Here is a 15,505-nt window from a genome sequence, read left to right as displayed (position 1 = left end):
AGATGCAGAGGTAGCGTGCCGACGGCGATCACATCAACCTTGGAACCATTCCCGACGCGCATCGTCACCTCGTCCTTTGCTAGTCTCCGTTTATTCCGTAGTTCCTGCTTTGAGTTACAAATATGAGCAACCGCACCGGTATCAAATACCCAGGAGCTACTACGAGTATTGGTAAGGTACACATCAATTACTTGTATATCACATATACCTTGGGTGTTGCCGTCCTTCTTCTTGTCCGCTAAATATTTGGGGCAGTTCCGCTTCCAGTGACCACTTCCCTTGCAATAAAAGCACTCAGTCCCGGGTTTGGGTCCATTCTTTGACTTCTTCCCAGTAACTGGTTTACCGGGCGCGGCAACTCCCTTGCCGTCCTTCTTGAAGTTCTTCTTACCCTTGCCCTTCTTGAACTTGGTGGTTTTATTCACCATCAACACTTGATGTTCTTTTCTGATCTCCCCTTCCGCTGATTTCAGCATTGAATATACCTCGGGAATGGTCTTTTCCATCCCCTGCATATTGTAGTTCATCACAAAGCTCTTGTAGCTTGGTGGAAGCGACTGGAGGATTCTGTCAATGACCGCGTCATCCGGGAGATTAACTCCCAGCTGAGACAAGCGGTTGTGCAACCCAGACATTCTGAGTATGTGCTCACTAACGGAACTGTTCTCCATTTTACAGCTGAAGAACTTGTCGGAGACATCATATCTCTCGACCCGGGCATGAGCTTGAAAAACAAGTTTCAGCTCCTCGAACATCTCATATGCTCCATGTTTCTCAAAACGCTTTTGGAGACCCGGTTCTAAGCTGTAAAGCAAGCCGCACTGAACGAGGGAGTAATCATCAACACGTGATTGCCAAGCGTTCATAACGTCTTGGTTCTGTGGGATTGGTGCATCACCTAGCGGTGCTTCTAAGACATAATTTTTCTTGGCTACTATGAGGATGAGCCTCAGGTTCCGGACCCAGTCCGTATAATTGCTGCCATCATCTTTCAGCTTGGTTTTCTCTAGGAACGCGTTGAAATTGAGGACAACGTTGGCCATTTGATCTACAAGACATAGTGTAAAGATTTTAGACTAAGTTCATGATAATTGAGTTCATCTAATCAAATTATTTAATGAACTCCCACTCAGATAGACATCCCTCTCATCATCTAAGTGAAACATGATCCGAGCTTAACTAGGCCGTGTCCGATCATCACGTGAGACGGACTAGTCAAGATCGGTGAACATCTCCATGTTGATCGTATCTTCTATACGACTCATGCTCGACCTTTCGGTCCTCCGTGTTCCGAGGCCATGTCTGTACATGCTAGGCTCGTCAAGTCAACCTAAGTGTATTGCGTGTGTTCCGAGGCCATGTCTGTACATGCTAGGCTCGTCAACACCCGTTGTATTCGAACGTTAGAATCTATCACACCCGATCATCACGTGGTGCTTCGAAACAACGAACCTTCGCAACGGTGCACAGTTAAGGTGAACACTTTCTTGAAATTATTATAAGGGATCATCTTACTTACTACCGTCGTTCTAAGCAAATAAGATGCAAAAACATGATAAACATCACATGCAATCAAATAGTGACATGATATGGCCAATATCATTATGCTCCTTTGATCTCCATCTTCGGGGCACCATGATCATCTTCGTCACTGGCATGACACCATGATCTCCATCATCATGATCTCCATCATTGTGTCTTCATGAAGTCGTCACGCCAACGATTACTTCTACTTCTATGGCTAACGCGTTTAGCAATAAAGTAAAGTAATTTACATGGCGTTATTCAATGACACGCAGGTCATACAAAATAATAAAGACAACTCCTATGGCTCCTGCCGGTTGTCATACTCATCGACATGCAAGTCGTGATTCCTATTACAAGAATATGATCAATCTCATACATCACATATATCATTCATCACATCTTCTGGCCATATCACATCACATAGCACTTGCTGCAAAAACAAGTCAGACGTCCTCTAATTGTTGTTGCAAGTTTTTACGTGGTTTGTAGGTTTCTAGCAAGAACGTTTCTTACCTATGTCTAACCACAACGTGATTTGCCAATTTCTATTTACCCTTCATAAGGACCCTTTTCGTCGAATCCGTTCCGACTAAAGTAGGAGAGACAGACACCCGCTAGCCACCTTATGCATCTAGTGCATGTCAGTCGGTGGAACCTGTCTCACGTAAGTGTACGTGTAAGGTCGGTCCGGGCCACTTCATCCTACAATGCCGCCGAAACAAGAAAAGACTAGTAGCGGCAAGAAGAATTGGCAAACTCAACGCCCACAACTTCTTTGTGTTCTACTCGTGCATAGTAACTACGCATAGACCTGGCTCATGATGCCACTGTTGGGAATCGTAGCATAATTTAAAAAAATTCCTACGCTCACCAAGATGCATCTATGGAGTGTACTAGCAACGAGGGGAAGGGAGTGCATCTACATACCCTTGTAGATCGCGAGCGGAAGCGTTCCAATGAACGTGGATGACGGAGTCGTACTCGCCGTGATCCAAATCACCGATGATCGAGTGCCGAACGGACGGCACCTCCGCGTTCAACACACATACGGTGCAGCGACGTCTCCTCCTTCTTGATCCAGCAAGGGGGAAGGAGAGGTTGATGGAGATCCAACAGCACGACGATGTGGTGGTGGATATAGCGGGTCTCCGGCAGGGCTTCGCCGAGCTTCTGCGAGAGAGAGAGAGAGAGAGAGAGAGAGAGAGAGAGAGAGAGAGGTGTTGCAGGGGGAGAGGGAGGCGCCCAAGGCTGTAGTTTGCTGCCCTCCCTCCCCCCCACTATTTATAGGACCCCTGGGGGGGCGCCAGCCCTTGGGAGATCAGATCTCCAAGGGGGGCGGCGGCCAAGTGGGGGGGAAGGGGTGCCTTGCCCCCCAAGGCAAGGGGGAAGCTCCCCCCCTAGGGTTCCTAACCCTAGGCGCATGGGGGAGGCCCAAGGGGGGCGCCCCAGCCCACTAAGGGCTGGTTCCCTTCCACTTTCAGCCCACGGGGCCCTCCAGGATAGGTGGCCCCACCCGGTGGACCCCCGGGACCCTTCCGGTGGTCCCGGTACAATACCGGTAACCCCCGAAACTTTCCCGGTGGCCGAAACTTGACTTCCTATATATAATTCTTCACCTACGGACCATTCCGGAACCTCTCGTGACGTCCGGGATCTCATCCGGGACTCCGAACAACTTTCGGGTTTCCGCATACATATATCTCTACAACCCTAGCGTCACCGGACCTTAAGTGTGTAGACCCTACGGGTTCGGGAGACATGCAGACATGACCGAGACGCCTCTCCGGTCAATAACCAATAGCGGGATCTGGATACCCATGTTGGCTCCCACATGTTCCACGATGATCTCATCGGATGAACCACGGTGTCGAGGATTCAATCAATCCGTATGCAATTCCCTTTGTCAATCGGTGTGTTACTTGCCCGAGATTCGATCGTCGGTATCCCAATACCTTGTTCAATCTCGTTACCGGCAAGTCTCTTTACTCGTACCGCAATGCATGATCCCGTGACTAACGCCTTAGTCACATTGAGCTCATTATGATGATGCATTACCGAGTGGGCCCAGAGATACCTCTCCGTCACACGGAGTGACAAATCCCAGTCTCGATCCGTGCCAACCCAACAGACACTTTCGGAGATACCCGTAATGCACCTTTATAGTCACCCAGTTACGTTGTGACGTTTGGCACACCCAAAGCACTCCTACGGTATCCGGGAGTTGCACGATCTCATGGTCTAAGGAAAAGATACTTGACATTGGAAAAGCTCTAGCAAACGAAACTACACGATCTTGTATGCTATGCTTAGGATTGGGTCTTGTCCATCACATCATTCTCCTAATGATGTGATCCCGTTATCAATGACATCCAATGTCCATAGTCAGGAAACCATGACTATTTGTTGATCAACGAGCTAGTCAACTAGAGGCTTACTAGGGACACTTTGTGGTCTATGTATTCACACATGTATTATGATTTCCGGACAATACAATTATAGCATGAACAATAGACAATTACCATGAACAAATAAATATAATAATAACCCTTTATTATTGCCTCTAGGGCATATTTCCAACATTTTTAGGGTTTGGACTGCGGGATTTCGGAGAGGGAGGTCTATTTATAGGTAGAGGGAGCTAGGAGTGTCCAAATGAGGAGCGATTTTCGCCCACACGATCGTGATCGAACGGCGGAGAGCATGGAGGGGGTTTTGCTGGGTTAGTGGGCTGATTTGGAGGGGTGTTGGGCTGCAAGACAAAAGGGGCTTTCGGGGTACGCGGTTAACTGTTGGGGCATCAAACGACCTCCAAATGGAACGAAATTTGACGGGCGGTCTGCCGGTGATATACCAAGGCCACTCGGCAAATCTCGGCCCATTCCGAGAACATTTTTTTCCCGCTCACGTAACAAGGTCTGAGAGAGGCGACGGGTGCGTGCGAGTGTGGTTGTGCTCAGAACGGACAACGGAGGGAAACGGCGGAACCCGAACGGATGCAAGTTTTGAAAAACATGCAGATGAAATGCAGATGATGACATGGAAAAATGCAACACGCAAGAAAATTACATGGCAATAACGACGAATAGCTGGAAGACACCTGGCGCATCGAATCCGGGGCGTTACATGCTGGGCCCATCACTCAGAGTTATCGTGGTGGGTCTCAAAGTTCACGATTCATAAGGCCTGAGAGCAAGAAGGAATTGTTGTTCTCAAGGGCACTGCAATCATGGCTATATCCACAATCCATGTTACCTACTTCCATCATATCTGCTATGCTCTCATCAAATACATGAGGTAATCACTAGAAGTAGAACTGAATGATTCCTGTATTTTAAAAATAAACATCCCTGTAATTCCTGCGGATGTAACTCCTTACGTTTCCCCCCTTCTGGCTTGTAGAAAATGAGTTCCTTCTCAAAAGTTATCAGGACTGGGAAGACTTGTTTTAGAATCTTTATTACATGCTCCGCAAGAATCTGTTGAACATCTTTTATGGTATCTTCTTACTCCTCAAACCTCAATGATTCATTCATAATATCTTGATAAGTCACTTATATGATAAACCTAACTATTTTAATTTCCATAATGTCTTCATTTGTACATGTTCAAAAAAGTTATATCTTTGTTAAGAAAAACATTAGCTTATGACAGCTGATGCAAATTATGATTTATCTATGTTAAGCAGAGAACATTTTTATTGAGTGAAGATGTATTTCCGGCAGTATACAATATGAATTTCTTCCTGCCTTACACTTTGTTATTCAAACATGAGTGAGAACTTTGAGCATGTAATTCAACATTTTGCTCAAGGTCACCTTCATTTGCTCAAGATCACCTTCCTGCCTTAGACTATGACTATCTATGATTAATGTCCTTCACTGTACTGACCACTGGTTTTGTCATCTAGTTTATACTACACAATTTCCTGCTCTATTCATCTGTGGAAACTGTTCAAAGAAGCGGTCCTGTAATGCCTACTTATCACAATCTACACATGGCGTAAGGTCACTACTGCGAAAATGCGTAAGCTCTCCATTCTGTTTCTGTTTCTACTTTGGTTTAATTTCCACATTACAATGAACCCCTTTCATGCCTGCAAGTTACTATGACATATTTCTATCATTGACCAATCATTATTTTCACTATGATCTTGCTTGCAATTTTGTGTCACTTTAATCAAGTAGATCAACTTATTGGTTACCAAGGCTACTCTTTGAGTCTTGTTTTAATTTTCTGAGAACTTATGGCTTTCTAGTTCTACATGGGAATAAAACATCATATTTTGTTATGTAATAATTGCTTTCGATTCCCCATTTTGCTGAAAGTAACATTGCTTCAGTAGTTTAAGTGATTTTTCTACCCGTATGTGGTACCCTAACAGGAGTGAGATATATAATATTGGTATGATGGTCTCTAAGTCATCCAACTGCTTAAGACAGTTCAAGCTTTTCTTTTGAGCTTTCTACTAGCTCAAAATCATCTTTACTGTTTGGGTTATGATTGTGTGACTATGTGACTGGATTGTCACAGGGCGTTCGCTTTTCTATGCCTCTTTGCAATGCTGAAGTGGAGCAGGCTGCTGACGAATCTTCAAAAATCCAAGCACTCTATCTGGGACAGGTTCTATTTGCTTATCAACCTTTCCCCTTATTTGCTAGTCAGGCTGCAGTTAGTGACAGATTGTTTTTTATTTTTCATGAACTTGCAGACACTTCATATAGATGCTTTATCTGAGGTGGACAACACTAAACAGTCACTCCTTTCATTTACTGGCAATAAGAGCATTCATGGCTTATATTATGTCTTGTTGAACTACAAGTAGGGTGCTTAGTCTCTAGTTATTATTCTGTTCCTTTTAACCTGCCAGAATTTTATGTTGTATAATCTAATTTTGTGATTTTCAGGTTCTTTCTGAATTCATTATCTGCCACATACGTCCCAGTGTTATATTCACTGGTGCCATTTCAAAATGGTTGCCTCCATATTCCAGAGGTCCTTTCATTTCTGTAGACTCTGTTTTCATTTGGCTACTGTGGGCAGCCAAATGATTTGCGTACTCATGTTTATGTCCAGTTATTTCCTGCACAAAAAGGAAAGCTTAATTGATAAATGTTTATGCAGGCATACATTGAGAAGGAGAACAACAAGACGTTGAACAGAAGCAGTGCGACCATATGAAGCCCAAGATGGGTAATATGGATATGGATTATCAGTCAACATCTCCAGCTGCATATCATAGTAGTTCAGTTACGTTGCCAAAGCTGCATTTTTGAAGCAATTTGTGGATCATGCTTCCTCTGCTTTCTTCCATCCAACCATGAGTACATATATTGCTACTTTATAGTGCCTTCTCTAGTTTTATCGCCGTGTTTGTATTTTAGACCCTCTTGTTGATGCAAACCTAAATCCTCCCTGAGTTATCTGCAAATATGAACCCATCAGAGTAACTCCCTGGGTGTCATTCTAATGTTTAGGGAACTTACACAACTAATAATGCTAGTGCTGGTGTGTAATTGATATTTGATGTAACTTTAATATATTAGATCTACCCAGTTATCAGTTTGTACCATGGTTGTCATTCAAGGCTAATAATGTTTTGTTTTCCACAGGTTTTTCATGATGCATTCTTCAAATATCAAACAAAACCCAAGTTGACTAGTCATGGTGATCTGCATTATGAAGGGAAAGAGTTTGAGGTACGTACTCTACAATATTTACACAGCAAAAAAGGCAGAGACCATCCATGAGTCCATTTATGGTTCTGATGCTAAGTTCTACTTGCACATTCTACAACTGAAGCTTAAGATAATGAAACCAGGTATGTTGTCCCAGGAGCTTAAGAAAGCTCTTGGTATGCCTGATGGTGCCCTGCCCCCATGGCTTACCGGATGCAGGTATGTATTAACTAACCTATGTTCATCAGGTTTTCTTATTGGCAATGCTTTCATCATTAGCCAGTTGACCCCGCTTCATTTTGCCAGTTCATTGGTCCTCCACCCTTTTATCCTTATCTGAAGATCCCAGGTTTAAATGCCCCAATCTCTCCTGGAGGCAGTTTTGAGGATGGTACCTTACCTAAACCAAACCTGCTATTAATCTATTATTTCTTTGTACCATATCCCAGTATATGAACATGTTTTTTGGATTCCTGCAGCAAGTCAAATCTTGTCAATAAAGTTAGTTGCAGTGTATTGTGGTTTTCGTGAGCAGAACTAACATTTGCTTTCTGTATCTAGGAAGAACCTCTCAATCGCAGCAAACACTGGGTAGATTCAGACGACGAAGAGGATGAAGAGGAAGAAGAGGAGGAACTAATTATTCATGCGGAAATAGAAGAAGGCATTCGGTCTGTTGACACCATCTCAAGGTAATTCTCTATACTCCTGTTCTTTTGTTGCCAGTTATTTTAAGTGCCAGTTACCAGTTTTCTTATTTCAATTAAATAGTGCAGTAGACACTTAGTTTCTAATTTTCGTTGTTGCTGTAATAGTACTCCAGCTACTATGGAAACACCTGATGTTATCAACCTTCGAAGCTGCAGAGGAAGGATCCAGATAATCAGCCAGGTCAGTAAACTGCTCTCTGTGTACGAGAAAGTAAAGTGGTGTTAATCATCAATGTCTTGATGGTTGACAAATCATTCTGTTATGGCACCGCTTAGCTTGGCTAGTCGTTGCTGTTAATCATCAACATGCTGTTTCTTCCCTCTGAAAGTTCTTGAACAGAAAGAAGAAATGATCACCCCACGGGCGCTGTTCGCGTCGAGCCACCCATATGCTTCCCTAGCCAAACCTATCGCGTAGTTCTCCCTCGATTCCCATATAGTTTGTCAACCATAAAAGTCACACGCCGCATGGCCTCACTTTGCTGGTATGTGCTGGTGGCAGCTCAAGATAAACCGTGTCATCAGGCGGCAGTATTGGTGATGGACCTGGGGAATTGGGAAAGCCTCCAAGTGACAGGTAACTTACCTATTAAAAAGTTTCTTTTTACACCATCTAATAATTGCTACATTTCCTTTGTAAACCTACTATTGTTTCTTTCCAACCGCATAGGCACCCAACCCAGTATATGAAAATGTTTTTGGATTCCTGCATCACGATGAACCTTGTAAATTAAGTTAGTCGCATTGAAGTATGGTTTCTCTTGAGCAGAACTAACATTTGCTTTCTGCAATTATGTAGGGAGAGGAATTGGACGAAGAAGAGAAGGAACCGGAAGATGGGAAAATAGAAAAAAGCATTCTAAAAGAGGAAGAGGTACTGGAAGATGGGGAAATAGAAGAAGAAGAAGGCACTCAGGAAGAGGAAGATGGAGGATGAACTGGAAGATGGTTAAATAGAAGAAGCTATTCGGGAAGACGTAGAAGAGGAGGAGGAACTGGAGGAAGGCGGGGAAATAGAAGAAGCTACTCAGCAAGACAAAGAAGAGGAGCCGGAAGATGGGGAAATAGTACAAGGTATTTCGGCAAGAAGAGAAGGGGGGACTGGAAGTTGAGGAAATAGTGGAAGTGGAAGGCATAGGCAAAAGGAAGAAGAGGAGGAGGAGCTGGAAGATGGGGAAATAGTAGAAGGCATTCACTCTGTTGACACCATCTTAAGGTAATTATTTAAGGAAATATGCCCTAGAGGCAATAATAAAGCTATTATTTATTTCCTTATATCATGATAAATGTTTATTATTCATGCTAGAATTGTATTAACCGGAAACATAATACATGTGTGAATACATAGACAAACAGAGTGTCACTAGTATGCCTCTACTTGACTAGCTTGTTAATCAAAGATGGTTATGTTTCCTAGCCATAGACATGAGTTGTCATTTGATTAACGGGATCACATCATTAGAAGAATGATGTGATTGACATGACCCATTCCGTTAGCTTAGCACACGATCGTTTAGTATGTTGCTATTGCTTTCTTCATGACTTATACATGTTCCTATGACTATGAGATTATGCAACTCCCGTTTACCGGAGGAACACTTTGTGTTGAGGATATAGACCTTAGAGTCACCCGCCAGGAGGGGCCGGGTTACTCATATGGTCATTGCCAGAAGCCAGGTGCCAAGCCTGAAGACGGTGGGCCAAAGATGGGCTTAAGACCCGAATATGGCTTAAAGCCCGTAGTTGCAATCTTTATTATGCTAGAACTTGTAGTGTAAGGCAAGAATAGTTGAGAGTCCGAGCCGGACACTCTTATGAGCCGGCCGGGGCTCTGAGAGCTGCAGGGCGTCAGCCTCCCTATATAAAGGGATGACCCGGCAGCGGTTTAAGGCAGAGAACAATCTCATCGAGAGCCGGGCATAACAGTTTAGCTCCCTGGTAATCGTAACCCTAATCAATACCACCTCAAACTGGACGTAGGCTTTTACCTTCACCGTAAGGGACCGAACCAGTATAAACCCTCGTGTTCCTTGTCCCGCATTAACCCCTTCAAGCTTCCTAGCTGCGATGGCTCCACGACTAAGTCCTAGCTCGAGGACATCTGCCGTGACAATTCCACGACAGTTGGCGCCCACCGTGGGGCCAGCGCACGGTGGATTTGAGTTCTTGAAGGGCAGCTTCGAAGGGCTCAAGGGATACGCTGTGGGCCGGATGACCAAGAGTCTTCGCGGCAAGCTCTATATCGACGATGCAAACTGGGGCCCCGACGCCGGCTCAATTGAGTACGGGTACCGGGTCCCCTTCGGCGGAATTCATGTTTTCATTGGCAGGATTGGTGAGCCAGGCCCTGAGCCGGATCTCTGCGCCGATCTCATCGAGACGGCTCAGCGTGCACGACCCGCCCGGGCCCGGCCTGCCTTACAGCACGCTTTTGTGGGATGTATCCATGGAGGGCCCTTTGATCAATCTGGATCTGGTGATGAGGCGGCCGCCGGCTCTGACGGCGAGTCGTCCACCGATGAGTCAAACTCGTTGTATCAACTCCAAGATGGCAGGCTCATGGGTTGTTCCGATGGTGACAGTATTCCGGACCCGTTTGAGCCGCCAAGTCAGGTTGGAGTCTTTATGGCCGGTGCGCAGCCTGTTCAGAACCCCGCTGCTGGAGCGGGAAACCCGGTGCCTTCTCCGGCTCAGGTGCTAATGGATCTCACGGACAAGATGACGGTGCTGTTAACCGCTACGGTTGACCCGGCAGATCAAGCTCAGCATGATGCGGAGGTGGCGCAGTTAAAATTGGATCTAGTGAAAGCCAAGGAGGATCTGGCAGCAGAGGGGATCAGGATGGCTGCGGAAAGGGCGGCTCTCGACGCCCAAACCCAGTTGATTCAAGCGCAGTCCTTCTGGCTAACGATGGATCAAAACGCGTCCAATGAGGTCCTGAGAAGGAGGCATCAAAAGGCCCAATCTCGACTCCCTCCGGTTTACGATCCGCGAAACCTCTTCAACACGCCAGGTGCAGGGTCTAGTAACCCGCCAGGGGTCATAGTGCCCGGGTCTGGGACCCCTATTCAGCCACAAGTGATGGGGCCACCCCAGGTGCCCCCTGCCCCGCCTCAGTACGTACCAATACCCCCGGGTCATTATAATAACCCGCTGGAGAACATGGTCGCCGCGGCGGCACGGCTGGCGGCTCTCCCAGTTGACGGCGACTCTCCGACGGCTATTGAAACCAGTCGGGTCAGGGAACTCCTTCAGACAGCACTGGCGCAGCAAGAGGCGTATTCCTACAGCCGAGACAGGATCCACTCGACCCCTCATCCAGGCCGGAGCCCGAGTTACAGCAGACACATGGTCTCAGCGACCGGTTCAAGTAACGTCCGACGCCATGACCTGCCCCCTGGCCATGGCCCGGTTCATAACGGAGCCTTTCACGCAGCAGACCAGGACAGAGCGCGGCAAGAGGCAGAGCAGGTGCCTCAATTGACGGCTTACCAGACCCCCCCCCCCGGCTTATCCGACGACTTTCGTCGACGTGGGTATCCCTACCAGGACTGGGGGTGTCCCTTGTCTAGTGCCAGCTATCCGCAATGAGCGTCTACCCAAGGACTTCAAAGGCCCTAGGAAGGTGCCTAATTACACAGCAGACTTACAACCTGCAGCCTGGATCAAGAGTTATGAGATGGCTATGGAGCTGCTGGAGGTCAGTGAGGCGGCCATGGCTAAGTATTTTACCATGATGTTAGATGGGACTGCCCGCACTTGGTTGAAAGGGCTACCACCGAATTCCATTGGGTCTTGGGCTGAGCTGAAAGCCCGGTTCATCCAAAACTTCAAGGATACCTGTAGGCAATCTATGTCAATTGTGGATTTGACTAACTGCAAGCAGCAGGAAGGGGAGTCTACGACACATTGGGTTCGCCGGGTTAAGGAGATAATACACTCCTCGGATAAGATGGACGCCGGCTCTGCAGTCTTGATGTTGGAGCAGAATTGTCGTTTTGTGCCCCTAAAAATGAAACTCGGGCGGCTTAAGCGCGACTGCAATGATATGGGTACACTGATGGCGGCTCTTGTCAAGTACGCCGATTCTGATGGTACCAAGGACCCCGCTTCAGATGATGAAAGGACAGGGAAGGGAAAGAAGAACGGCAATGGCAAGGGTCCTCAGCATAACCCGGGGAACCAAGGAGGAGGCAAGCGCAAGGCCGACGGCAGCCTAGAGTTTGTGGCCAACGCCAGCTCACAAGGGAAAAACCAGCGACGTAAGGGGAGGCCCCCTCCCCGAGGCGGCGGGTCAGGCCCGACTCTGGAGCAGCTGTTGAATGAGCCTTGTCTGAGGCATGGCTCTAGAGAGAAGCCAGCGACTCATCTATGGAAGGACTGTGCAATCATGAAGGCCTTTAAGAATTACAATGGCCCAGGCGGCGGCTCAGGCGCCGGCGGTTTTCATGGCCCGGGCGGCGGCTCAAATTCCAATCCTCCGAACGGTCAAGGGGGCTTTAATCAGCAGTCTGGCCAGGGTCACCAACAGCAGCAGGGGGTTATCAGACCAATCCCAAGCAGCTTAGCGGTGGATAGTACCATGTATTCACCACCAGTCTGTGTAAGCGAGACCAGAAGCTTCATAAGAGGGTCGTGAATGCTGTCGAGCCGGCGGTTCCACGCTACTTGCGGTGGTCTGAGCAGCCTATAGTGTGGAGTAGAGAGGATCACCCACCCCGGGTAGACAATCCGGGTCACTTGGCCTTAGTGGTGGCTCCTCAGGTGGGAGGATATAAGTTCACTAAGGTGCTCATGGATGGAGGCAGCAGCATCAACATCCTCTATTATGAGACTTTTCGCCGTATGGGATTGGTTGATAAGAACCTCAGCCAGTCAAACACTATCTTCCATGGTGTGGTACCTGGTAAGTCGGCTTATCCAGTCGGCAAGATCGAGTTGGAAGTGGCCTTCGGAGATGAAAACAACTACAGGGTGGAAAAATTGACCTTTGAGGTGGTCAAGATAAGAAGTCCGTACCATGCTATATTTGGGCGGCCGGCTTACGCCAAATTCATGGCACGGCCGTGTTATGTTTACTTACAGCTCAAGATGCCGGGTCATAATGGGACCATTACGGTTCACGGCAGCCGGAAGGTGGCCTTGGAATGTGAGGAAGGCGATGCAGCTTATGTAGAATATGTTTGCGCAACAGAGGAGTTGAAGTTTTACAAGGACAATGTTGACCCCACTGATATGACCTCTTTGAAAAAGCCGACTACGGAGCATGAGCCGGCAATGAAATTTAAGTCGGCTGATGAGACTAAACTCGTTGATTTCACTCCAGGAGATTCATCTCAGCAGTTTAGCATCAGTGCCAACCTGGATCCAAAATAGGAAAGCACGCTCATCGAGTTCATCCGTGAGAATAGGGACATCTTCGCATGGAAACCTTCGGACATGCCGGGTGTACCTAGAGAACTCGCTGAGCACACTCTCAATGTTGATCCGAAATTTAAGCCGGTCAGGCAGTTCCTTCGGCGGTTCAATGAGGAGCGGCGGAAAGCTATTGGTGAAGAGGTGGCCCGGCTCTTGGCGGCCGGGTTTATTGTTGAAGTCTTTCACCCGGAGTGGTTGGCTAACCCGGTGCTCGTGCTCAAGAAGAACGGCACTTGGCGGATGTGTGTGGATTATACGGACTTAAACAAGGCATGTCCGGCTGATCCTTTTGCCCTCCCCCGTATTGATCAAATTATTGATGCTACGGCAGGTTGTGCGCACTTAAGTTTCTTGGATGCTTATTCCGGATATCATCAGATTAAAATGGCAGTTAAGGACCAGGAGAAGACGGCGTTCATCACTCCCTTTGGAGCCTTCTGCTATGTATCTATGCCCTTTGGACTCAAGTGTGCACAGGCGACTTACCAGCGTTGTGTACAGAACTGCCTTCATAAACAAATTGGGCGCAATGTTCACGCTTATGTGGACGATATTGTGGTCAAGTCCATAAAAGAGGAAACCCTGATAGATGATTTAAGGGAAACCTTTGATAATCTCCGGGTCTACAAGATGATGCTTAACCCGGCCAAGTGTGTTTTTGGTGTTCCTGCAGGCAAACTTTTGGGTTTCTTGGTTTCTGACAGAGGCATTGAAGCTAACCCGGAGAAGATCAAAGCCATCACCTCCCTAGCTAAGCCGGCGTGTATAAATGATGTTCAGCGCTTGGCGGGTCGCATCGCTGCTTTAAGCCGGTTTATAAGCCGTTTGGGTGAGAAGGCCATGCCATTATATCAGTTGATGAAGAAAACTGATAACTTTGTCTGGAATGATGCAGCTAATACCGCTTTTGAGGACTTGAAGAAGCAGCTGGCAGAGCCCCCAGTCCTTGCTGCTCCGGTGCATAAGGAGCCCTTATTACTGTACGTGGCGGCGAACACACGAGCCGTCAGTGTGGTTGTGGTGGTGGAACGCAAGGAAGAGGGTAAGGAGCATCCGGTTCAGCGGCCGGTTTATTATGTCAGCGAAGTGCTTATCGAGTCCAAACAGCGGTATCCACATTGGCAGAAGCTTGTTTATGGTGTGTTCATGGCAAGCCGGAAGCTTAAGCATTATTTCCAGGGCCATCCCATAACCGTGGTCAGTTCTGCTCCTCTTGGTGATATCATTCAAAATAGAGAGGCCACAGGGAGAGTGGCTAAGTGGGCTATCGAGCTCGGACCTCATGGTCTCAAATATGTGCCACGCACTGCTGTCAAATCTCAGGCCTTGGTGGATTTCATCAATGATTGGACAGAGTCACAAGTGCCCGAGCAAAAGCCGGATAACACATATTGGACTATTCACTTCGATGGGTCCAGGCAGTTGGAGGGCTCGGGGGCTGGAGTTGTATTGGCTTCCCCTCAAGGTGACAAGTTCCATTATGTGCTACAATTGATGTTTCCTTGCACTAACAATGCGGCTGAGTACGAGGCCTTGCTCCACGGTCTTCGGATGGCTAAGGAGATGAGCTTGAGCCGGATCAGGTGTTTCGGTGACTCAGACTTGGTGGCTCAACAAGTATCAGGCAAGTGGGACTCTAAGGACCCTCTCATGGCGGCTTATCGCCGCGAACTTGATGCCATTGCTGGGCACTTTCAGGGCTACCAAGTAGAGCACATTGATCACAGGAAGAACGAGGCGGCTGATGCTTTAAGCCGGCTAGGCTCTCAGCGAAAGCCGGTGCCGCCTAATACTTTCTTGGATGTCCTGTATAATCCTTCTGTTAAGCTGCCTACAGAGGAAAACTTGGCTGTCCCCGACCCAGAGGCACGACTGGTGGCGGCCCTCCATATCATACCAGACTGGACAATGCCCTATCTGGCTTACATGACCCGGGGCGAGTTACCAGAGGATGAAACTTTGGCCAGGCAAATAACCCGGCAGGCTAAGTCAATGATCGTTATCAATGGTGAGTTGCACCACCGCAGTGTTACGGGAGCGTTTCAGCGTTGTGTTTCCCCTGAGGAAGGTCAAGAGATCTTGCGTGAGATCCGTGAAGGGGATTGCGGCCATCACGCCGGCTCAAAGTCTCTTGTGGCCAAGGCTTTTCGTCATGGTTTTTATTGGTTGACGGCT

At 47.4% G+C, this 15,505-nt stretch overlaps 1 protein-coding gene and 1 pseudogene across 1 annotated transcript in view; both read left to right on the top strand.

Moving 5' to 3' along the window:
• Window positions 1-6,802, top strand: part of LOC141020624 (uncharacterized) — a 50,058-nt pseudogene extending 43,256 nt beyond the window's left edge.
• A 1,578-nt stretch (window positions 6,803-8,380) lies between these two features.
• LOC109758214 (uncharacterized) overlaps window positions 8,381-15,505 on the top strand; it is a 27,619-nt gene continuing 20,494 nt past the window's right edge. Inside the window, exon 1 of the mRNA XM_073502253.1 lies at window positions 8,381-8,489. Coding sequence (XP_073358354.1) covers window positions 8,381-8,489 — 109 coding nt within the window. The remainder of the gene's footprint in view (window positions 8,490-15,505) is intronic.

This window comes from Aegilops tauschii, chromosome 6 (genome assembly GCF_002575655.3).
Source record: "Aegilops tauschii subsp. strangulata cultivar AL8/78 chromosome 6, Aet v6.0, whole genome shotgun sequence".
In the NCBI taxonomy this organism is placed as follows: Eukaryota; Viridiplantae; Streptophyta; class Magnoliopsida; order Poales; family Poaceae; genus Aegilops; species Aegilops tauschii.
The sequence above is the reverse complement of the archived record's forward strand: the minus strand, read 5'-3'. Positions and strand labels throughout refer to the sequence as shown.